Source organism: Phallusia mammillata, chromosome 3 (assembly GCF_965637545.1).
Source record: "Phallusia mammillata chromosome 3, kaPhaMamm4.hap1.1, whole genome shotgun sequence".
Taxonomy (NCBI): Eukaryota; Metazoa; Chordata; class Ascidiacea; order Phlebobranchia; family Ascidiidae; genus Phallusia; species Phallusia mammillata.
Genome location: NC_137254.1, coordinates 331,002 through 356,889, shown reverse-complemented (window position 1 = coordinate 356,889; position 25,888 = coordinate 331,002). Strand labels below are relative to the sequence as shown.

The following is a 25,888-nucleotide window of genomic DNA, read 5'->3' as shown; positions in this document are numbered from 1 at the left end:
TTTCGTCTAAATTATATAAATGTTTGGAAACAAACTACTTTAATGCAGTAAAATATATCTTTAATTTGTACTACAACCAGGTAGTGATGATTTACCTTATTTGGAGAGAGCTGAAACGAATTAGCGTTCAGAATTTCAGATAAGACTCATTTTTAATGGAAGTTGTTTCTTTGCTGTTTTTATTGCGAAGTTTATAGTAGATGGATATAATATATGATGTGCTGAATTATGTTTAGGATTTCCAGTACTGTGTCACTTAAGAAAGTAAAAAAAGTGATGTAATTTTATTTTAATTTTAAAAGTTGTTGAAATTAAAAATGTCCGGTGGTAAAAAGCACAAACATTGGTCGGAGAGGGTCCATGAAAGTGTCGTGAGTCGAAACAAATCGGGACAACTGAATCTTGTCATCAAAGGTGGAGCTGAAGAAGTAAAGTTTCCGTATTTTGGTTCGGTGAAGCAGGATAAAGTTATTTACCACAGGTTCGTGCCAGGAATCATGGTTTTCTTTTACTAGTTAATGTTTCCTTATTAATCAATTCTTCTTGCATGTAAAGCAAAGAGCTGTGATGATTCAGGGTCATTAATTCACAACTGCAGAATATTTCAAATTGCACTAAATCAGTCCTATATTTTTGTTGTTTAAGAAAACAAATATGTTTTGCTTTTATAAGCTTAAGCATCATTAGTATCTGAAAACAGAAATTTTTTGTAACATTTGTTTTAATGTTTATTTGTAGTTTAATAATAAAAATACATTTTGTGTTTTCAGTGGGAAGATTCAAGATGGAGAGATCTTGCTGGAAGTCAACGATAAATCGGTCGTCGGTTTAACTTTGTATGATTTGAACAACATGATTAAACAAGCAAGAGACCCTGTGAGGTTTAAAACTGTAAAAGAAGGTGAGATGTTCTGTACAAGTGATTGTATGTCTTCTGGCTCTTGAAAATATCTGACAGGGTTTCTTTCGGTGGTATCTTTTCCTGTCGAACCCCACCCTCTTTCCCTAACACGGGTGGTTAGTTTATAGGGCCCCTTCGACTGGTTTCACCAACGTCCCACCCCCAGTTGTGTTTACCCACAACGCACCAACCTCACTTTCTTGTGAGCCCCAGACACTTAACGCCTTGTAATGATGGTGTAGCTGCAGCGCGTTTAATCATGATCCACCAATTGTGCTCTTCACTGTTTTGCGCTCCTTAAAGGTTCAGCGTTGCACAGCTATTTCCGGCTTGGTGATTGTTTCAGTGTAATTGTGTCGCTATGTTGTCTTTCACCAAGCGAAATAAACTCAGCTCAACTTAAATTTTTTGAGTCAATTGGATCCAAGAGAATCGTTCAGTTAAACAAATTTTAACTTCTTTTAATAAAACGGTTTCCAACCGTTTTTCGACGAGTTCCTCACTTAACAATTCAAAACATTTTCATTCCTCCCTAATAGATTACATAGTAGATGCTAAACCATACAAAGATCATTTCAAATCGAGTCTTTTATCAAAAACAAGTTACAGCAATAAAAAGAATGCAGACATGTATTTCACAGACTGGCAAATTAAAATGTCACATGGTTTGGCAGGTCAAACTTTGACGAAGGATTTAAAGTTGTTTTTAAGTCAGCGCTTCAACAAGGGAACTGTTGATCATCAGCTGCAGGTTGAAATGCGGGATAACCTCTATCTGAGAACTCTGCCATGTAAGTACAACATTCTAGGGCAGCGCTTCCCAACCGGTGGTCTGCGACGTACTTTCTGGTGGGCCGTGAAGCTTTTCAAACTATTACCATACCAATATAGAAGTTAAAAAAAGTTACACAGTTTGTGTGAACGTACTTTCAAATTTAACCTTTTTTCGCAAAAATATAATATTATTCACTATGAAAGCCGCATAAGATTTCACGTTAAACAAAGCATTATTACACAAACAAACTGCAATTGTCGCGTCACAACAGTTGTACTAGTTGTAAAATCTTGAAGCTGTAACTGTCTTTGTTAGCTTTATTTGGTCTTTGCGTAGCTACAAAATGAATAGTTTTTTTCCCCTAGAAAGTAGTAGTGATCTCATAAATCATATCAAATCAGCAAGCTCAGGCTTCACATTAACAGAAGTATTGTTTGTGCGGTTATTATTTTTCTGTCAATTTTAGTTCTTTTCCATTGTGGTTTTGTCGCAATATTAAACGGTGGTCCGCTAAAAAAAATATTTTTTTAAATAGGCTGCGAGCTGGAAAAGGTTGGGAAGCACTGTTCTAGGGTTTGTTGTCTAACAGTTCATGCCCTACATGCAGATGACATGCAGGGTATTTTTTAAACCATCATATTTCATCCCAACGAAGTTATATGGGATTAATGACATTAAATTGGGGCTAAACCTTAAGAATTTGGATTGTCATGAAATACTACTGTGATTTTTAGGACTTGCTTATGACAAAACAATTGTTTGTTTTTACTTTGTTTGTGCTATTGGTTTATTTCAGGTTTGGCAAAACAAATTAGATAATGTATCTAATGTGTGTAAACAAGTATTTTTAAAATGATTTTTTTGCACAAGCGTCTGGGCAGGAAAATAATTTCTTGTATAATTCAAAATCTCGTAGTTATGGGTCCCCTTCCCTGAAGAGGACTCATCTTGATTTCACTCTGTTTTTTTCTTTTTTTTTCTTTTTTCTCCTGAAGCGTTTCCATGCACTTTTGGCATGAAATCTTTGGTGGATTTGGATGAAACTTTCACAGATGGTAGATATATTCATGTAGATGTGCCATCCGCTTCGTTTGAGTTAATAACCCCAGTATTTACCCCGCTAGCCCCCAAAATGTAAAATGTTTTTGCATGTTGCTGCACACCACAAACGAAAAAATTCTGTGGAGTAACAGTAAAATAAAGATAACAGAGAACATGCTGCTTGTGTTTATGCATTGCTGGGAGGGTGTTTTTGCACCTGCCAGTCAGAGGGGTGTTACCAGACTTATGACGTCAGATGTGTCAACAAATGTTGCTAAAAACACCTGTAGTGGCCAGAAATTTAAACATTGGCTGATTTGGATAAAAATTTACATGACTGTTGACCGGTACCGAGCGTAATAAATATGCTATTTGGATGAATGGAAAAAGTTTAAATAGTTTGTAGTCCATACAGCATATTTGTTTATGCTCAGTACCAGTCACTGTGTTTTACCTTACAACAACAAACTTTCTCATAGTTATCTCTTGAAATGCATTATTTACAACTTTGCATGTGTGGGGACCCATGAGTTTCTGCCTGCAGAAACAGCCAATGTTATAAAAAATAGTGAATGGTATGGGACCCAATATAAAATAAGTGCAGGAAATATAGTAATGTTTTAAAGTAGGTTATAATGTATATGCAATTGCAACATGTGCTAAGCCACCCTTCTAGTTTTTTTATGCGCTAAAATATCGAGTAACTAGTTTTGTTTTTGTCACAATAGTTCAACTTTAATGGCAGCTAAATATATTTCTGGTGAAATTTTATACAAGTTTTAATTAATGATGGTAAAAGAGTTTGGCAATTATTTTTTACGAAGGTACAACTCGCAAACTTCGAGATGGAGAAATTGACGGAAAAGATTATAACTTTATGAGTATTGAAGAGTTTCGTGAGCTGGAAAAATCAGGTGCATTGCTGGAAAGTGGGGTTTATGAAGGTGGGTTTTTGGTTGAATTGCAACATAATATTGTAAAATCCAAAAAATATTAACAGCAACATGCAAAAATAAAAAAATAAAAAAATTTCTAAAACTTATCTAACCCCAAAGAGAATAACAACTTTTTAAATATCACCAACTATTATTAGGTATTGTAAAATTGGAAATGTTTTGTTACACAACTTTTGATGTGTTTTGTCTGTAAAAGCTTTTTAAAACATAAAATGCAAACTTTTTACTTCTGGGAGCATTGTAATGCAGTGTAAGTGGTCCAGGTTAAATTCAATTGTTTTGGCAAAAAGCTCTCAAATAATTGATAGCTTGCGTGAATTATTTATGTGTTTCCTGACAGTCAGCATAGGCGATGATACCATGACACCGCAGTGCATGAAATACTCATGTAACAGAAAAACTAGTAATGTTAGATGTCTGAGTGAGAAATTGTCTATAAAATAGGTTTTTGTTGATATATTTTGCTGATTAATTTTTAAAACAACAATCGTTTAAAAGATATGTTACTATGGAACACTATATACAGTTTCTGTTCATATGTTTATTATGAAAATAATAACGGCCCAAATAGTCATAAAAAGCAAAATGCTTTATTGTTCAAACGTTTTGGCAAATGCTCATGCCATTATCAGTAATCGATGTGTTGCTATTTTGCAGTTTATGGGTGTCACATTTTTTTTTTTTTTTTCCTAAATCGAAATGTGTTTGCCGTGCTTAGGGAATTATTACGGAACCCCCAAGCCCCCACCTGTGCCCCTCTCCCCTCCCTCCGTCCGACGATCAAACTCCGCAAGCGATTTACCGGGAATGCATCCTTCGTCTGACGGGAAACGGAAACGAAATCGATCAAACATTGACCCACCAACTTCAAATGCTGGTTTGTTGCGTGTTACTAGTGAAGCTCTTCTAGTTTTATTTGTTAAAAGTAGTCCTACAGCAGAGGTCGGCAACCCCTGGCATGCGTGCCAAAGTTGGCAGGCAAGGTGTTTTTTATGGCATGCCAACCGATTTGCGTGTTTATATTGAAGTAACAATTTAACCTGTTACACTGCTTGTTTATAGTTTTTATCATGCCATTGTCTTAAAATTCAGCCTTACATGCACAAAACACTCTGCTTTCTCTTTATTTTTTGATATCTGCTGGCATGAAGCACTATTATTAAAAAACGTTGGCACACATGGAAATAACAAGTTAATTTGCCTACCCCTGCCCCACATGATCTAGTGACATAAATAGTTTGATAAGCATTTAATTTAACACTTGTTGATGGCCAATATTTACTACTATATCACTGTGCTACAATTCTGTATTAACTGTGGAGATATGTAATGTGCTAGATTTTATTTCGTGCTGTTAATTTATTTTTGCATGACAAAGTAAAAAAAGCAAACCCTATTTTAACTCACATATTTCAGCGATGGTGTCGTAATAATGCTATGAGTGTTATCATATAAAAAGTAAAAATGACATACTACAAAATTTAACATGCCACAAACAACCAACAATTTTACTGTTTACTAATTTTACAAAATTACTAGTGTTGGTTATTTTAAACCTAAACCATTGTTTGAATTGAACCTCAATAAAACTTTAGTTATCTCACCTTATGTCCACAAATCATGTTTACCCATTGGCGTTGCTAAATATTTGCAAGCATTATGAGGTTGAACGCAATCTGATGTTTGAATAACCGACTATCCCCATAAAACTATCTGCTCTATACTTTTTGCTGCGTTTAACTCCAAAAACTTTTAATTTTGAGATTTTTTTACTAAATTAACAATGTGTTGTGCATTCTACGCGCATTCAGTGTTATTTACCCTGATGAAGGCGACCTGTATATAACGTCGAAACGTCGGAATAAAATACAAATGCCAGGAAAGCTGTATAAAGTTGATATTATGCCTGGCATCAATAGCTTATTATATTAACAATGTGTTGTTAAATAACTTAAGGTTCTCCACGTCGAAACCATATGTTTCCGCCAAAGGATTCACCCAAGAAAGGACTTTCCGTCACAACGAAACAATCATCAGATGCCTCGAGTCCAGAACCACCGAATCCTGGTAAGTTTTGCCAGCAGAAAATTTCTACTTTTATTTTAATTTGTTGAAATTTCCAAGTTGGGCAAAAAATATTTAAATAAGTCTTTAATATAGTTCTTCCATCGTAACATGTTTATTTTACTTGAATTTTGGGTTATCTTTACCTAATGTGTTGCAGATTTAAGTTGGGTGTTAAGCATCAGTTTTAATGTTTAATTTGGCAGCTTGCATTAAAAATGTTGTTGTACCGAGTTCTAAGATACTGGCCTTAATTGGTCCAATGCTAACTAATGTTGCAAGGCTATAGTAAACCAGGCCCATTGAAGGCACCATACCGAATCACCAAGCATTTCCATATTGCAAGGTGTAGGTTAGAAACTGCGGTGGGATTTGAACCCATGACAGGAGTCTTTCTGGGACTCGCGCTCTACCAACTGAGCTACACAGGCTCAGTGGTGAACCCGCTAACAGTTGAATCACAAGCACCGTTGCCTGCCATGTATGCTGCACATGTCAGCTTCGCAGTAGGGGATTGCCAGATTGACCAGTATCAGTTAAGATGAACATAAATTCATAACTGGGATCAGCCCTAAAGTGTCTATGAAACCAGTTGATCTTGATCCCAGTATTGAATTTATGTTAATCCTAACTAATGTTGCAGGATCTATAGGCAGTTAGTTAACACAACCAGAAGTATAAGGTGTGCACTCAAGTTGTTTTGATTCAGTTTTGGGTTTCACTTTGAAAAAAACTTTTTTGGGGGGGGCCTGACTTTACACTTTTCTACATTTCACTAGGTTTTAGCCATGGTATAATTTAGGGCTTATCTTCAAGCCAATGTTTAGTTTCATTCCTGGCCTAAAAATTGCCATTGTGTTCTATGTTTGAATTGTTAACAACTAACCATTGGTTTTGTGCTTTTCAGTGGGAAACAGCAAAGAGGCGGAGATGAAATTATCACTTTTATCGTCGGAAAAACTTCTCGGTCCGCTCCCGGAAGGTTGGGAAATGGCTCAAACTGAATCGGGAGATTTCTACTTTATCGAGTAAGATTGGTTTGTAGATTTGCTACCAAATAAATTGTGAAATCACTGAAATTTGGTGTTAGTTTGCAACAACCTTTCATGTGCATTGAAATGCAAATATTTTGTGACTGTGTGTTGCGATTGACAAAAATTACTTCTTTCAAATTAATGTGGCATTTTGATTCTATGCAATAGACAGTATTTTTGTGAATTTTTTTTGAACTTTTTAGCATTAGCAAATATTTTTGTTTTGCTAACACATTCTTGGAATATAGTAAATAACTTTTTTTAATTAAGAAGCCATTTTATCAATCGAAAATTTACATAATCTGTCAAAAATACTTGTTAAGCACAAATCTAACATGCCAAAATGATTTTCTTTGTTGATCATAAATAAATAAGGTTTGGAAAATACAAAATTAACGTTTAGATATCTAGGTTACATATTTGACGCAGTTATCATTGAACTGGCAAAAATTTACACAAAAGCAAAAAAAAATTAGTTTGCAAACCTGCGCAGAAATGAGTATTGTGTAATTTTGTGGACATTTACAACAGTTAATGAAAACATTGTCAAATAAATCAATTAATTCAGGGCAGCAACAGTTACAAATGTTTAATTTACAATCTCATGTTCAACCCAAACAACAACCTACAAAGTCGAGTTAAAATTAGCTTTTATTGATTATTTGTTGTACAAGAAACCACAAGGGATTCAATGTTATTATTTCCCTGTGTTAACTGTCACAGAAGAAGGTTTAAATTACAAATCCCATCTACAACTGTTCTGTGCATGTAGAGGGGAGTTTAATGATAAGCTTCTTATTATGAGAACGGTTTATTTGAAGATGTTTTTGAGCTGCTTATTGTCGTTGACCCGTTTTAATGAAACAATAACATGCACATGTTTTTGGCTTTGCATTTTATCCATAGAATAGTTATTACTTTTCTAATATTTTGTCACGACATAAAAAACAACAACTGGCAAAATTATGATGTTAATAAATTTAAAAAATTTTTTAAGTTTTTTTCAACAATTCTATTTTTGAAAAATTAGAAATTTGATTTACCCTGTATTTTGAGAAATATAAGTTATTCATTTTGAACTCATTTTCTAAAAGCCTCTTTATTTAACCAAGGTTGTCACTTGAATGAAGCCTTATTAATTGTGACCTTAAATTTTTTTCTGACTTTTATGCTTCAACACATTACTACGCTTGCGAAACTCTATCTCATGTGTGAGTCAAAATTCCTGGCATTCCATCTTATGTTACGATAATTGAAGTGTAACGAGTGTCTGAGTGTGATTTAATACGTCCCACCGCGCCATTTCTTTTGTTGACAAAACACTAAACTGACACAGTTGACCGAACGAAGCCTGTCGCGACCAGTTAGGCGTTTCTGGGGGTGGTTTTAACAGGCTTTATTAATTGGAACTTATAGTTTTTGGTGGTTTTATTTGGCCAACTGTCTGAATTTTTGTAGTTTGTCAGTTTTACCATGCTTAGTTTGCTACAATTTGTTATAATTTGTTTGACTTGGGTCTTTTTTAGCGTTAAATTTTGTTGGTTTTTTGTTATATTTGTTTCTAGGGCTGGTTTAAACAGGCTTTATTAATTGGAACTTACAGTTTTTGGTGGATTTATCTGGCAAATTGTCTGAATTTTTGTAGTTTGTCAGTTTTACTATGCTGAGTTTGTTATTTGTTTGACTTGGGTTCTTTTTAGCGGTCAATTTTTCTGTTTTTTTTTCTGTTAAATTTCTACTTTTTTAGCAAGTTTGGTTTAGTTAAGTAGTCAGTAAGTTTCATTTGCTGAAATCCGAGTATTATCTGCAGCAGAAAAAACTTTTTGAATTTGTGTGTTCATTTACATAGAAATGATTTAATATTGTTAGTTTGACTTTATGCTTGTGTGTTATAATGTCACCTACTTCAAATAACCAGTAAGTTTAAAATTGCAAACAAATTGAAGTGGTGCTATGGATTAAAACATAACCAATTTGTTTCCAGTCATATTGGGAAGAAAACATCATGGCTGGATCCAAGATTAGATGCGACGTCACGCAAAAAACTCGAGGACTGCGAAGATGACGGTAAAAAACAAGTTTTGACTTTTCAATGTGTGTTAAAACTGTTATATGAGATTGAAAGCTTGATACCGAAGGGTCCCATAGAGATGTTTGTAGATTCTAACTATTTAAAGACTTGTAGAAAAACTTAAACTACTGTATTTATTCGATTATAAGTCATGGCCTAATCAAAATTTTACCCTACCGTTTGTGCAGGTTATAATCAAGGGCGGCATACATTTTTATGTCATAACGATATTATTTTCACACCCCTGCTTTTTGATTTATTTTGCGTTCAAAATTATTTTGCATTTTGGCTGTACATGTAGAATACACCATACTGGTAGAATTATTTGCGTGACCAGCAATTGTTTACAAATAGTTGAACTATGCAACATAAAGAAATGTTATTAAACAATGATATCGAACATCACAAAATGCGGCTTACCATTGAGTAATTACAGTATTCAAAGACTTTTCCAAAAACATGTTTTCATATTTTTTTTAGAACTGCCTTATGGGTGGGAGAAGGTTGAAGACCCACAATACGGAGTTTATTATGTTGAGTAAGTAGGCTTGCCAGTTTTCGTTGGTTTTGCCTAAAAAGTTTTGGCTGCCAAACATTTGATACTTAGAATCAATTGATTACATATCTGACCCTCTGACAGGCAGCATACTTATCAATGACCCCTGTTTTTTTTAAAGTTAACTCATGATATGTGTTTGGTATTTATATGTGGCAAATATCTCTTACCAAAGTTATTTATTATTTTTATGCCTTTTTACATTTTCCATATCTTAGTCATTTTACATTTACTGTCATCGTAATTTTTTCAAACACTTTTTTATTTTTCGATATGATTTCTATAGCCATGTTGAAAAAAGTTTGGAAACCCCAGTGTTTTTAAATATTTTTTTAATTTATCGATATGATTTCTATAGCCACATTGAAAAGAAGACCCAGTTTGGAAACCCCGTGTTGGAAGCCAAGGGTAAATTACCCCCAGAAGACCCTGAAAATCCCGAAAACCCCCCACCAGATCCTGGACAAGCAACAAATCCTCCCCCTGCCATTGAGGGGCATCTACAAGGTAAAGTTTAAAAGATGGATTTGAAAAAGTCTTTGTGTGTTGCTTTTGCTTGTATTTTTGTGAAAAGTTAATTCTGTTAGAAAATGTGAATAAGTTTCCTATGTTAGCTGCAAGTAAAAAATATAAAAATGTTGCTTGTATAAAACAATGCAAAGCAATATTTGAGGTTGCGGAAACCGAATGCTTTAAATCGGGGGTGTACAACCTTTGTCACTGTGGGGCCAAATACAATTAGTCAAAATTAGATTGTGGAGCACACCACTTGCCAAATATGCTTAAACTACAAGTAAAATTTACTTTAAATAACACATCAAGGTGATTTAACCTTGTTGCATACCAAATATGCCTATTTAACAACAAGTAAAATTCGCATTTGATTTTAGCCGCATATTGTCAGGTCGGAGAAAAATAGCATGGGGTGCATTAATCTGCTTAAAAAATATCATAACTGGACTCTTTTGCCAGTACATTTGAAATCCATATGTCACTGTGGGCAGCAGGTTGTACACCCCTGGTTTAACCCTCCAAAACTCTAAAACATATTTTTGTGAATTTAGGCAACGAACTTTCACCCCAAAGTGACCCCGAAGGCTACCCCTTCACTACAGACCCCTCGAAACTGAAGGGAATTCCCCATTTGGTGCCCATTGAGAAAAGCGCAAGAGGTTTTGGGTTTACTATAGTTGGTGGTGACGACCCAGAGGAGTTTCTGCAGATAAAAAGTGTTGTTTCTGATGGGCCAGCGGCAAAAACTGGGAACATTGAACCAGGTAATGTTGTCTCTTCATGGAAGAGGTTTTATTGTGTTGAATTTTGAGCAAGCTTAGTCAATTTCAAAAATATTTTTAAGAGTTTGAGCTCAAAATCAAATGCAGCATTTTATTCCAATTGTTGAGGTTTTGTTGAGGTCATTTTATAGGATTCATATTCTAAAAATTGTGTTAAAGAAGACGTACAACATATAAGATGTTACTGCCAGGCATAATATCAAGTTTGTAGAGCTCTTCTGGCTAATGTGATTTTATTCCAACGTGTCGACTTCCTATACATCCCACATTAAAACTTTCAACATATTTTGGATCGGACTGTATAGAAACAACACTATGTGGTTACTTTTTGCTTTAGTTGTTTTCTTAAAAATGTTTTTTTTGTATTCCAAATAAAATATAAGATTACAGTTCTTTTGAAGGTATTTAAAATTGGGATTGATTTTTTTTATGTATTTTGTTAAATTAATAATTGTCACAAATTCACCAAACATTTGTACCACTGCAGGAGATGTTATTGTGAGAGTAAACGACACCTGTGTTCTCGGATGGACTCATCCCGACGTTGTTAAGCTGTTTCAAGCGATCCCAATCACACAAATCGTCACTCTGCAATTGTGCAGGTAAACATTATGGAACAAAGAGTTGCACATAGAAATCATGTGGAAATGTTTTTAAGTATCTGGTAGCAATCTCTCAAAACTCTCAAAACAATATCTGTCTGTATGGTACCTGGCATCCCAGTATCTGATGGTATGTTACCTGGCACCCCAGTATCTGATGGTATGGTACCTGGCACCCCAGTATCTAACTGCGTCGCTCGATACTTGTTAATATCGGAGTGTCTGATACCAAGTATCTCTTGTTTTTGATACTCGGTTTTCGACCAAATTCTGCTGAACTTCAAATATGGATGTGCAAATGTGTAACAAATTTAAAAGTATGACATAAATCATCAAACATATTCTCCTAGATTTTTCTAGCCTTCGGCCAGCAATTATGGGAATGCTTGCGAAACCGACTGATTCGATATAACACCTTCAATAGGCCTGGCATACAAAGGCAGTTAGGTTTTAAAGAAAAAAATCATGACAACTAATCCAACATTAGATCAACATTGTGTGACTATATCTGGTTTTTCTGTCTTTTCCTTTTACTTTTGAATAATCATTAAAAATGTGAAATTGCAGGGGATATCCCCTAATGGTGGATTCCGATGACCCAGGGACAAACTTTATCCCGACACGAGCTGTAGAACCAGATGATAAACCTGTGGAGGAATTCGAACGACAACTGCGTGTACTCAACACACAACTCGAAAGCCACTCTGTTGGTAAGAAGATAATCTTGATTTGAACCATGTTGGGAAATAAACAGGATGTTTCGATACATATTATGTTGGTCTCAAATGAGTTGAAACTTACCAACAAGCAGCAAGTAAAAGCAATAACAGCAATTTAAAATTATGAGAAAAATGTGTTAATGTTGGTTAACTTCTACACTGCTGGTTTTTAAGTCCCTTTTTATGTTTAACATGGGTTTGTTCCATGCATTTGGTCAAGAAAGTGTGCTTTAAATTTATTTAAATTAACACACATGTTAGTTAGTTATCTAAATTTGATCCTCCTGAAGTTTGACCCCAAATGATCAAGCGGTTCACCCACAGGCCCCAAAACATTTTTTTTTGAAAACGCTGGTTTGTAGTGCTCGTTTGGTCAAGAAAGAGTGCTATAAATTTATTCACATTTACACAGATGTTAGTTTATAATCCAATTTTGATCCTCCTGAAGTTTGACCTCGAATGACTGAGCGGTTCACCCACAGGCCCCAACACGTGAAATTTTTGAAAACAATCACAATTGTTAAATAACACAGTCCAGAATTTTTTTTTAAAAACACATTTAGAAATACAATTTTCGAGTAAAACAAATAAAATGCAAAAATACTTCTCATGACTTTAATACTGTCTTATGATAAATTGGTTAAGTTGAAAATTTGCTCTTTGAAAGCGGAAATACTTTTATTAAAACTCAGCAAAACTGAGTTCCTTTAATGCTGACTTGCAATTTATTTTCCACCAGGTCTAGAGGGGAGCGGAGATTTGAATTTAACGAGTCCGTCGAAATCGATGCCTGACATCACAGCGCAACCTCACATGGAACGCGGGTATCACGGTAACCATGCCAACATGGACATGAGACGAGGAATGGTTCACGGGAACCAAAATGCATTTCCGAATAGGTGAGTGGTGAAAATGTGATGCTTTCTGCGTTAGAAACTGATAATTGATCTTTAAACACAGTGGTTCTCAACTAGTGGTCCATGATAACTTCTTGGGTGGTCCACAGGACAGTAAATATATTAGGTGATAAACCGGAATTATTTGACAAATTTGTTGTTTAACTGGTGTAATGCTAAACAAAATCCTAATGGGTTTTCAAGAACGCTTGTGTACTTGCAATATATCATTTATTTCTGTGAAGAAGCCCTACTGTTCTGGTGGGCGAAACGTCAAGTTCTTGAAAAACCAACTAGTATTTTGTTTAACATTACACCAGTTGAACGACAAACTTGTTAAATATGCAACCTGGTGGACGAAACAATTGTTCGGTATTTTCTATAAACCAGAATTAGTTGCACATACTTTATTGAATGTATGATAAAAGCTCATATTAGTTATTGAGGCCATATATTGTTATCTGTCAGTTGTTTGATATCCCTATTTGAAATTCTGTATTAAAGAAATATATTTCAAGCCAATATGCTTGTTGTGGATGATTTCTTTATACTTAACAATGAACTGGTCCACGATATTTATTTAATTGAACTGATGGGGGCTTAAAACGAGTTAAGAACCACCGCTCTAACACAAGTGTGTCTCAATCTGTTTCCCTATACAACATTCCCTTTGCCAGTTTGTTGGTTTCAATATAATGACCAGTGGTTTACACACACTCCCCTTAAACTGGGACATTATGTTGTTGAATGAATGTTTTTAAAATTAAAATAACTTAAATTTCATGCTGGATAGATTCAATGCAATGTTAGCAAAAACTAAAATAAACGGTTTGGGTTCATTTCAGCCTAAATATAGAGTTGTTACCCCTAAATATATGAACAACAATGTGTAAATAACAAGTTTGTAGAGATCTTCTGGGAAATGTAATTTTATTCCAACGTTTCGACGTCCTATACAGGTCGCCTTCATCAGGGTAAATGTGTAAATATGTTCATAGATAAAAGGTTAAGATAAACATAAATTCTCACTGGGATCAGCTGATCACCAAGCATTCTTGTATATGGCAAAGCATGGGCCTGGCATATTATGACATAGATAAAAGGCTTTTTGTTTATATTTTAGAGCTGGAAGCATGGGCTCGTTGCCTGCACCTCTCGTAATGCAAGTAATTATTAAAAAAGGTGATCACGGATTTGGATTCACTATTTCCGATAGCCCTCAAGGTCAAAGGGTCAAACAGGTGCTCGACGCGGAACGATGTCATGAACTAGTGGTAAGTCTTGTTTATTTGTGGATTTAATGTTACTCTAAACAATTTAAGTGATTTTTTTGTCTTTTTTTTTAAATAGTTGTACCCCACCCTAAATCTTATAATTTTTATGTTTTTCGTAACTTTTAATTGCTACTTGAAGCTTAAAATAAACTGGTGATACAGAGTTAAGTATAACACCATAGAAAAAATAGAAGATATACTTTAACATTTTAAAACCTTATTTAGTTTCTACAACATTTTAAGTAATTTTTTACATTGCTAAACAATTGTAACCCAATTGTTATAAATTTGTGTTTTACAAAGCTTTTTATGCCTGAAAAAAGAAAACAGAAAATTCCTAATGTGATAACATTTATGTACTGGACATAACAGTTATTTTCTCAAAGTTGCCATTTTTACAGTGAAAATTGTTACAATGTTGCCCACCTTTTAATTTTTGCTCAAACATGGCAAACAGCTGTTGTTTCCCCAAATAAACTGTTTACAATAAACTTACACCTAAAAATAAATCACAAAACTATTATTTGTCGTTGTTTTTCAGGAGGATGACATTTTGCTCGAAATCAACGGAGTTGCGGTACAAAATATGCCTCATAACAACGTGGTACAGATTCTCAAGGAGTGCCCGGTGACATCTGCAGCGATATTCGTGATTCAGCGCGGCCCCATGATGCCCCAAATGTACGACCCCGCTCCCTCCAGACCCCAGTACATGAACGGGGGAGTCCCTGTATCCCACGGTTACGGGAACCACCATCCACAAGCTTACATGAGAATGAAGGTAGAAAAAATGATAAAAAGTTGAAAACTAGATTTTATATTAAACATTGATTTTACTGCAACCATTGTGTTTACAATTTGTTTACATTTACATTTGTAACACAATTTTTCCTTTTGAAAACAATCAAATTTTTTTATTTTCTTATTTTTTGCCTTTCCAATATTTACAGGACTCGGTGGTGAATAAAATGTTGTTCAAAACATGTTTGCATGATTCTGTTGTCAAAATTAACATTTTTTTACTAACCTTTGCCGATTTTTGGCTGACCAGAAACCATACACTAAAAATCAATGTGTCTTACTTAAAATTATATAACCCATTGCAAATTTTGCTAAAATTTTGTAAGTCAATAAGTTTTTTATAAAATAAAATGCTTTTGCTGTATTGTGACATCACATGTGATGATGTCATATATTAATTTTCATGTGACTTTTGTGTCATGCTAGAAATAGTGCAGGCGCATTACTTACTAATAGTGGCTTGAACATTTGCAGAAACAGTTGATAATGAATGCATGTCACTTTTTATGTCCAGTATTTCTACTTTTATTAAATAGTAAAGATTAAATTATAGATAAAACAAACTAAATGTTCATAATAGAACAGGAATTCCAGAATTTTTTATCAAAAAAAATGTCTGTGTTCTACATATATCTAAAAAAATATGCAACAATGACTAACATTTGTTGGGTCATAAACACGTGAAATGCAACCAAAAATAATCGCTAGATTGCAGTAGGTTTTTTCTCAAACTTTTTTATATTATTGTCCCATGGGTATTTGCTGAAATGACTCTGGCATTTTTCTTGCAGGGTTACAAGGTGTTAGAAAATAATTTTTTTAATACTTATTATGAAATTGTTAACAGTTGGCTGACTGTTCCATAAAATGCCCTGTACGTGAAGCACTTGCACTGCAATGTGTAAATTTATATGCAATTTTTTTTTTTAAATCCAAAAATTTTTTTGGGATTTAAATTTTTTCTCAGCTGGTTGTATCACACAAGTCATTTTTGTCAGCCGGTTCTGTTACAAAAAGCCCATTGACAGTAACCAGTAATGATAACCAGTTCGCTGATCTCGTAAAATATTGTGAGACGGTTCTATAGAACTGGTGCAAATCGGTTGAATCCCACCACTGCTTATATTGCTTGCTGCTACATCCTTGTTGAGTGTTTTGTCATAATGTTGTCAATGCATAATTGTGTTGTGAATATTATCTGCTGCAAGACGCAGGAATTTTACTGACAACATGTTAATATGATCTCTGTGGTTTCAGCGCTCACAGACGGAGCCAGGTTTGGGGAGCGAAAACGGATCGGTGGTCTCTGCCCCCCCTTCGAGTTCGCTACAGCCAACTCGGAACAATCATCCAGTCAACGCCCTTCTTACTGAATATCGTGCAAAGCAAATCGGTAAGAAATTGTTGAATAAGTGGTGGTATTTTAAACTTGGGTGGAAAATTTACTTTAATTTTTACATGTGGTTTGTAAATAGACACTGTAGCTTTGGGAATATAACTTGTGAAGTTGATAAAATACCCAAATTTAAATGATCTTTGTATGGTTTAGCATCTACTATGTAGTATGTTGGGAAGGAATAAAAATGTTTAATAAATTTGCCAATTTAGTTAAATTTCAACAAACTTTTTTTCAGCTTCGAACTTTGGAAGACAGATGGACCATCATCCCCCGACTGAATATCAGAGGTTTGGAGGACAGTAAGTCATGTTGTGTTGGATGTTGTGTAGAAAAAACAAGGGGCTACTTGTCATAAAATGTGGGGAAAATGAGGCTTTAGCCTGCAACGGACACACAAAAGTCTGGTTTTCCTAAATGATCATTTTCTGAATCATTAAAAATTTTTTGTTAAACACTTTTGTAGAATTTTCAACAGGATTTACTTCAAGAATTTTTTAAACGATTTTGTTTATCTTATAGAAACAACATGTTTTCGAATCATTAAAAACTCCAGTTTCTTTAAACAGCAATTTTGCAAAAACATTTCATATAAATTTGTTAGCACAAAGAAATTTCCAATGACATTTTTCACACAATATTCTTTTAAATTAATTGTTGTTTTAATAAAACTTCCCACTTTAGTGTGTTGTATAAAAATATTTGTAGTGAAACTTCCACGAAACTTATGAAATTTTTGTTGTTGAAACTTAGCAATCTGTACCACGATCCTTACGCCCAACAACCAGAAAGTTTCATCGATCTCACTGTCGTTCTACGAAGAGAAGAATCCGGGTTTGGGTTTCGAATATTGGGAGGAAACGCTCAGGATGAAAGTGTAAGTTGAAAAAATATTCTGTAATTACTTCTGTTATCTGCAGAGTTTGAGTATGAAGTGATCACTAATATGCATCATGCTATTAAGGACAAAAATTGTTGTTCAGCATTTGTTATGTTGTTATTTTCGAACACTTCAGGGCTGATTCCAGTAATGATTTCTGTTAATCTTAATTTTTAAAGTTTTTGCAACAATTTTTTTGTTATTTCTTTCAACCTCTAAAACTGTGCTTATATAGAAACCTTCCTAAACCACATCTGTTTATACAGAAGAGTCCAGTTAAGCATAATCATAGTAAGCTTTCAGTACTTCAAAACCTATTTGGTAAAATAACAAGATTATGAGCTATTCCAACTTTTGACGCATTTAATAAAACAGCCATTTTTTTGGATACCCTTTCTAAACACTAGTTACGTTTGTTAGCAGGACATGAATATGCAAATTTAATGCTCGGGTCAGTTTGTGCAACTGCTCGGCCGAGCACCAAGCATCTAAAACAGCGATGCTCGGTACCGAGTACTTGGGTTCTGGCTTGGCTTGGTCCATCCCTACTTGTTTATCATACGCAAGGTAAACATACATTTTTATGTTAAAGGTGACAATTGGAGCGATTGTACCTGATGGAGCAGCTGATAAAGAAGGGACGCTTCGTAGTGGAGATGAACTTCTCACAGTTGACGGTCAAAAGGTCACCAGGATGGGCCACAACCAGGTCAGGTTTTGCACCATAAATATTAAATCCACAAAAATCATAAGATAAATAAGTGTTTCTAAATACATTATGTCTTATAACAGGCTAGATTTTTCTTGCCTATGCCTTGCCATATGGGAATGCTTGGTGGCTAATTCTGTATAAAGCCTTCAATAGATCTGGTCTACTATGATTTATGTCTTCTAAAAACATTTTCACTTATTTTGGGTTGCGCCCGGCCACGTTTACATTAAAAAAAATTTAGAACCACTGTAAAAAAGTTGGAAACACTGATGTTGATGTGATGTTTTCTCCCAGGTGATAGCGTTGATGGGAAACGCGGCTCGTAACGCCGTCGTCCAACTTGGAATTCGTCGTCGTGTCGGAGCTACACGTATGTATTACGAAATTTTGGTCGGCAGTGGGTATTTGTGGTTGACAGTGGTTTGTTGTGGTCGCTAGTGGCTATTAGCGGTTGGCAATGGCTAATATTTATGATTTGTGTGTGGGGGAATTTGTGGTCATTTGTGGTTAACTGTAGTTATTTGTGATCTTCTGCGGGTTCAGCAGTTGACAGTGGGTGCTTGTGGTCAATGGGGGCAATTTGTGGTCGGTGGTGGTCATTTGTGTCAAATCTTCTCAAATGCGAAACACACAAGACTAACAATTTATATTTTCTGACAGAAATCCCGAACAGACCGGCGAGTAGAGGTCCTAACCCCCACTTGTCACGCCCCAGTAGTCGCGGCCCTGTGTCCGTTCCCATGGCAACTCAACCCTTTGACATCATCATCCACCGGAGGGAGCGAGAGGGCTTCGGATTTGTGATTATTTCATCAGTGAAAAATTCCGGTCAGTATTTTAATCAATTTTTTATAATTGCGTGGAAATTTTTATACTTTTTAAATTAAAACGACGTTCAACTATGTCACTATCGAGAAAAGGACACAATTCATTTTTTACTCATTTTGTTTTTTCTCTGCATTTTATCCCCTAGTTTTAATTTTAACCTTAAAATATCCGTTGCAATACGTTTTTCACGCTAACAGTCACCACAAATGAAAAGTTTCTGTGTCAAAACGGTGTTATAAGCGTGCATTCAGTGTCGTTTACCCTGATAAAGGCGACCTGTATAGGACTTCGAAACGTCGGAATAAAAATACAATTGCCAGAAGAGCTCTATAAGGTTGATACTATGCCTGGTAGCATTAGCTTATATAAGTTTAACCTGTTTAGGAGTTGGATTCCAAGCACCACATAAAATCGGGCGGATCATTGAAGGGTCGCCTGCTGCTCGGTGTGGTCATCTAAGAGTTGGAGATCGAATACTTGCTGTTAACAACGTCGATATTACCCACCTGCACCACGGTCAAATCGTCAACCTCATCAAAGATTCCGGGTTCTCAATCGAGCTCAAGGTTCTGCCGCTAGAGGTCGATGAAGAGCTGATGGGGAACCACCAGAATGAAAATAGGTAAGAACTGTTTCGGGATTTTGATTCCACATTTTTGTCGTTTGTTTAGTTTGATAAAAGCAGGCTTGGTTCGTGCCTGACTTTAGGGTAGAACTACTAACACCATGTCTCACGGGAGACCCACCTTTTGCTAATTTTTGATAGGTGGCGCAAAGAGCTGAATTATTTATTTTGCGGCTAAAGAGGGGTGGGGATATTATGTAAGTTTTTGAAAATTTTACATTAACAACTAAGTTTTGTAGATTTTTAATGACAATGCCTAACCCTAATAGCCCAAACCGTCAGCATATTTAGAGATATATCGTTTTCGTTTTGTTAGTGCTCTATGCGCCATCCATCGGAAATTAACTTAATGTGAGTCTGCCTTGGGTTATGGTGTTGGTAGATTTTCCTAAATTCACACTTACCAACATTTTTGTCGATGTTTTTGGTGACTTCGACTTTTTAATACAGCCCTTAAAAAAATTCGGCTTGTAAACAATGAAAGCAACATCATAAACCTTCTCTTAGCAGTTGTGTTGGTAAAATCGTAAATATTGTTATAGTGGTTACATCAGCGTGGACCTGCACCGATCTAAAACTGGATACGGCTTCGGTATTCGTGGTGGTCGCGAATATAACATGCTCCTGTATGTACTGAGGGTGGCTAAAGATGGACCGGCTGCAGAAAGTGGACAAATTAAGGTAAAGACCTCGAATTAATGTAGTACGCTTTTACCGACCACCTAAAACCATGTTTTGAAATTTCACGCAAGTATTTACATATTAGGCTGCAGACAGTGCACACTGTTTCCACCAACAAAGTCTCATTAGTGCGACTGGTGACAAGATATAGGCGGTATTAGCTAGTGCAGCCATCTAACAGCACTCCAGTTTGTTGAGAGTAACGATAAATGATAAGCCACGTGCAAAGAGACACACTGTTTCAATTTACAAGGTCCCATCAGTGCAGTCTTGGTCGAAACAGTGTGCACTGTCGGCAGCTTATCATTTGTTGGCTTGGTGCTTTTACATTTATTTACAGATTGTGTAAATTTAAATTTAATCTCATCGGTGGTAGGTTACAAATCTTTTTTTGAGAAATGTTTGGTGTTCCAATTATTTTCTACAATTCCAAAGTGTTTTGTTACTTTGTCGAAGTCATAGTTTTTCAAAAGTTTTGAAAAACAATGCATTTTAGTTTAATATGTATTTTAACAATCCCTGGCCATGTGTTTTAATTGGTTACTGGTCAATCAGGCGATCCCCTACTACGAAGCTGACATGTGCAGCATACGAGGCAGGCAACGGTGCTTGTGATTCGACTTTCGGCGGATTTCTCCACTGAGCCTGCGTAGCTCAGTTGGTAGAGCGCGAGTCCCGGAAAGACTCCTGTTGTTGGTTCGAATCCCACCGCATGCTACATTTTTCTAGCCCACACCTTGCCATATGGGAGGGATGCTTGGTGACCGACTGATTCGGTACAATGCCTTCAATGGATCTGACGTACTATGATTTAGAAATGAGCCCAGTATTTCCAAAAACGTTTTTTATTAAAATCCCTGCCTCAATAATTACTTCACATTCCAACGTTTTTTTATTACTTTTTCCTTGGTCAAAACATATTTAAGATTCAAAATATATTTACACACGATGTTCTTTCACAGTGTCCGCCATTTTTACAACATTTCCATTCTGTTGTTCAGGTTGGAGATATTCTAGTTGAAATCAACGGCCGCAGCACAATGGACATTTCCCATTCACAAGCTATAAACCTCATTAAACAAGGAGGGCCTACTTTGAGATTGCTGCTAAAACCGGGCAATGGAAAAGTCCCAGAAATAGGTCAGTGCAACTGAGTTAAATGTCAAGGTCATTGTGTTCAAGGTCAAGTCCGTTGTGTTCATTGTCAAGGTCGATGTTTTTGTCTGCGTGTGCCTGCATGGCCATTATGTTTTTACGTATCTGGTATCACATATGAACTACGCAGTATTGTCTAAGTACCGTTTGAACAACAATACGAACAAGTTTTTGCATTTTAATGTTTTTAATGATTTATAACGCAGTTTTAAACCCTACAGGAATTTAATGAAAATGCATTTTTCGGAATGAATTGAATTATGTCTAAAACTTAAACTAACAAAGTGAAATATGCATGATTTTCGCAGGTAACCTATGACCAGTGGCTGTAGTAACCCCCCTAATATATAATTGTTTGCCTTTTCAGATCTACTCTTAACATTTTGTCGAATTTGGCAGTATTGCTTTGCTAGTTACAGAGGCATTATAGTCTAGTTTCAACACATAGCATGTATATACAGCATACATGCAAGCTTTATCGCCAGGTAGTTTCTGCTGTACTATAGCCTAATATATCTGGTTAAAATGAGGAAGCAAGCTTTATAATGCTGATCTCATGGGTCTGGGTTCACTAGGCCACATGTGGCGATAATGAGCCCTCTGACATCCCACACTTAATTTAAAGATCGATTCAAACAAATTAATTGTTTTCTAGCCGAAATACTGCAGATATTTAGTAAACATCGGTTAATCCGGACCCGTTTAACCAAAAAAATGCCCAGATTAGGCGAGGATACGGATTAACCGATGTTGACCGGGGTCTGGGTTTTTAAGACTATTTGTATCCTTAACTTCAACTATTGGCGACCCCTAGTGGTATAAAATGGTTTTATCAAAGTTTGTTATATGTTGTATGCTGCCCGCTAGTGTCAGACATTGACATGGCGAAGTTTTCTGTAGAAAATGGCCACGGCGGTCGAAGTCGGAGCATGAGTAATCTGCTTGCCCCATCCAACTCATGATTTCTATGTTTCCATGGTAATTCCGTAGCAACCTGAGCATGCTTGCGAATCATTTGCACTAACCAACTTTTAATGTCCACCTTTCACGCGTGGTTTACACCACCAGTTAAATATCTTGTTAATTAACGAAGTTTTCTCTGTAATTTATGTCCACTTATAATGTTTCTCCAGTGATTACGAACTGCCGTGTTTTAAGTGTGATTTTTTTCCAAACTAACTTTGCATGGTTCTGTGTGTTTTGTTGTATTGATAATAGGTTGTAACGTTAAACGCGTTTGTTAGTAATTATTGCTTGCAAAAGTTTTAACAATTAACTTAAATTTTTGTGCCCTTCGTCAAATGTGTAACATTTTTTTATCTTCAAATTAACACTAATTTCCGAAACAGAGTCAAACGTCAGCGGAAATCACCAGCCCACGTCATCGTCTGGTCCCACGCCCTCTAGCGCCACCTTCCATTCAACCTCTTCAACCCACGAAGCTCAAAAGCGCCCTCCTGCGACCAATCAATCGCCGTCGAAAATTTCTTCCCCGCAGGGTATTTCCCGCCGCCAGCAGCAAAATTCAGTCAAGCAACAACAAATTCGACGCCGCGCAAACTCGTCCGGCAACGTCATGCCCGCTGACGTCAGTGATGACGTCGCACCCACGTCAAGCGCTGGTTTAGGGGGGCGTAGGGCGATTACCCCGAATCCCGCACAAGCTGCACGGGAGGTTTTCCAAACGCAGGGGAAAGCTGATGATGACGTAACAATCGAGAATCAGGTCGATGGGAAACTGCCACAAGATGTCGCCGTCCACAACAAAACCAACGGAACTGCAAGTCACGAAAAAAATGCCGAGTCAGCTGACGTCGATAGTCCATCCGCTGATGATGACGCAGCAAAATCGCCAAAGAAATCGAAAAACAAATCGGGTTCGTTGAAAGGAAAGTCGTCCACCAAAGTCGGTTTGTGGCTTTCACCCAAGAAGAAACAAGCAAAGTGACGTCATAATCTAACTTAGGTGACGTCATAGTCCCTCAGTTCAAATGATACACAAATATATTTCTGACCTCGAAGTATTTTATGGTGCTGAACGTTTAAGGTGCAGATTTCATGATTTTGTAACTTGTAATTTTTTGCACATGAACTTGGTGCTTTCAACAAAATCCTTCCATTCCATTTCACAACGAGATTGCAACAAACATATCAGTTTTATAATGTCGCCATTTATCCACCTGTTTACCAGTATTAGCTGCGTTTAGTTCGTCGTGTATTTACCGTGCGCTCCTACGTTTTAATTTCACGTCGTATTTTTTTTTACTCCACTGGCCCTGTAATTTCATTGTGGTGCTTCGAATAATTGTGAGTGATTTTTCGCCCCCACCCCCCCCCCCCCCACTCCCACGTAAACTCTGCCCTGTAAAAAACTACGTATTTCCCGAATATTTAAATACTTTGTTTCGATAATATGTGACGTCATGACCGCGCGAACAATTTCATTGTTGCTTTATTCGTTTTTCTTTGTGTTGTTTCTTATAAATACAATACAACAAGTTCTTGTATGTTCAAAAGTTTTTAAATGATATTTACAGAAAATGAAAATTAGCTGCAGAAATTCAACAACCATATTTCAGCGTTTATGTCTGTTTTTCATAAACTTTTTAAGTTGTGAAGACCAACTGCGTTTTTATTCGGAATGGGGACACTAAAAAATGTTTCAAATAGAATAAGAAAATGTAATTGGTTAGTTTGGAAATAATATCTGTGAGAGCTTTTGTCAAGGGCACCAACGTTTCATATCGAGCCATTTTACAGCGTACAGCTTTTTGGGCGGGTTTCAAAACGAAAAGCTAACAATAAAATGGCGAAAAAAGTTCAGAGCTGCAACTTGCTGTACTTTTTGCTTGCCATCGCAATACAGTGGATTATTTGGGGAAAATCGTTCATTACGAAAAGTCTAGTTCATTGTTGCGTTCGCGAAGCATTAAAAAGGTTTCATTTGTAGATTGAAGAGTCAAACAGCTGAAAGGGGAAAAACTTATTTGTATTTTAGGTAATTTGTAAAATTGGGCTTCTTATGAATAGTCAAGTTGTGCTTTTTGACAATTTGACCTGACAGCACTGAATTCGATGAGGTTACTGAATTGTAAATCTCAAAGAATATTGTGTTTGACAGGTTTGATTAATAAAAAGTCATTGAGCAAGTGTAATTCTTACTAAAATCCTTTTGCTCACAGTAACAAATATGTTGAAACAGTTACAGAAAGCTTTGTAGTATTATACGAAAAGAATGCAAAACTCATTTTTACCCATGCAACTTATTAGGTGTTTTGCATGTTTGCAACAGTTGGTCCAGTTTGAAGAGAAAAACAACATTACCTAATTTATGAATTTCACTTTCACGAAACAAATTGTGATAGTAATAATTTCTAGATTAGTTGCAGTACCTTAACCCACCCGTTTTATAGTAAACATACAACTTTGGAGAAAGATGAAACTATTGTTTTGTTTTTTTCATTTAGTGTCTGAGACAAGATCGCAACAAAGTGATTGTTGCAGAAAACTCATGTTAGCCTGGCAAACACAATAATACTTTGTTGCTGCTCTTAAAGATAAACTTATCTTTACATTGACAAGTTTAAAATCAGTTTTATATTTCATAGTTAGCAACCTAAATAACTACCTTAAGTTAATGCTGAATTGGTGTGTTTTTACTACTTTTCTCTCGGCATATTTAATTACTTGTTCATCGTTTCAATAGACAGTATAGTTTTAAAATTTACAGACTATTACAGTTCAGTTATTGGAGTTTAAGTTCACAGAAAACGGATTTTATAAGTGGATTTCTTGTAAGATTTGTGGCCTGTTGCAATGCATTATTCTGAATGGTTTAGTTTAATGATCGTAAGAAAGTTAGTGTGGTGTATCGTGTATTGGAAAACAAATAAGCTCATAATATCTTACAGCCTTTTCATGTCATAAATCATGTTTTGTAGCGGCCTCTCTCACTACCGTTATCGTGTGTCTTGCATACTACAGCGAACCGGACAGATTGCCTTCTTTCTTTGACTCTCGTCTTTTGCGGCGTATTCGCACATTGTGTTATTCTATTACGATGTACCTCGAATAAACACCTCGCAACAGTTTTATGTTAGTAATTGGTTTCTTTACACAGTTTCTTAAACACAAAACAAAGCGGGAAACTTGTCTTACAACTATAATTTTGTGAAAAACCAATTGTGCCTAACAATTGGAATCGGAAAATAAACTTGATTGCAAGAAATATTTAGCAAGAACCAGTAAGGTGGATGGAGCTATAACATCTGTATCGATCATAGGTAATTTTAATGCTTTTCTGATCATCTAAGTGTTGTGATAATGTAGTTAACTTTTGCTTTGTTATAACTGAGCAAAACTAACATCAATGATAAGAAGCTGTTTCGAAGTTCGAACACTTGGAAAATACACAACATTTTTACAAATCGTTGTTCCTCAGCCTGGCAGTGCATTAAATTATTCCAAACCCAATTAAAGATCTGACACCAGAAGAAAAACCATAATATATATTTACACAAGCATTTGTACATGATGAAAAACAGTGCAAGTACAACATGATTTAACTCGTTGAAAACTGCAACAAATATTATTGGGATGTTTAATATTTGATAAGTGTATTTTGTT

At 35.8% G+C, this 25,888-nt stretch overlaps 1 protein-coding gene across 4 annotated transcripts; it reads left to right on the top strand.

The window, feature by feature from the left end:
- Positions 1 to 226: 226 nt before the first annotated feature.
- LOC145218128 (membrane-associated guanylate kinase, WW and PDZ domain-containing protein 2-like) lies at positions 227 to 23,769 on the top strand. Of its 4 annotated transcripts, XM_080085527.1 has the most exons (27): positions 227 to 481; positions 771 to 901; positions 1,543 to 1,692; positions 3,542 to 3,661; positions 4,392 to 4,550; positions 5,630 to 5,740; positions 6,645 to 6,765; positions 8,756 to 8,838; positions 9,323 to 9,380; positions 9,757 to 9,905; positions 10,463 to 10,675; positions 11,181 to 11,295; positions 11,863 to 12,005; positions 12,754 to 12,913; positions 14,034 to 14,184; positions 14,726 to 14,965; positions 16,243 to 16,378; positions 16,620 to 16,683; positions 17,135 to 17,258; positions 17,854 to 17,970; positions 18,268 to 18,343; positions 18,634 to 18,801; positions 19,186 to 19,423; positions 19,969 to 20,107; positions 21,109 to 21,247; positions 22,163 to 22,240; positions 22,612 to 22,677. In XM_080085527.1, the coding sequence occupies exons 1-26, from the start codon at positions 318 to 320 to the stop codon at positions 22,222 to 22,224; spliced, it is 3,531 nt and encodes a 1,176-aa protein (XP_079941653.1). In that variant the 5' UTR covers positions 227 to 317; the 3' UTR covers positions 22,225 to 22,240; positions 22,612 to 22,677. The 4 variants fall into 4 exon arrangements, with proteins under 4 accessions (XP_079941653.1, XP_079941651.1, XP_079941650.1 ...); XM_080085525.1 differs by lacking the exon at positions 22,163 to 22,240 and having other exon boundaries at positions 1,576 to 1,692; positions 22,612 to 23,769; XM_080085524.1 differs by lacking the exon at positions 22,163 to 22,240 and having other exon boundaries at positions 22,612 to 23,769.
- The last annotated feature ends 2,119 nt before the right edge of the window (positions 23,770 to 25,888 follow it).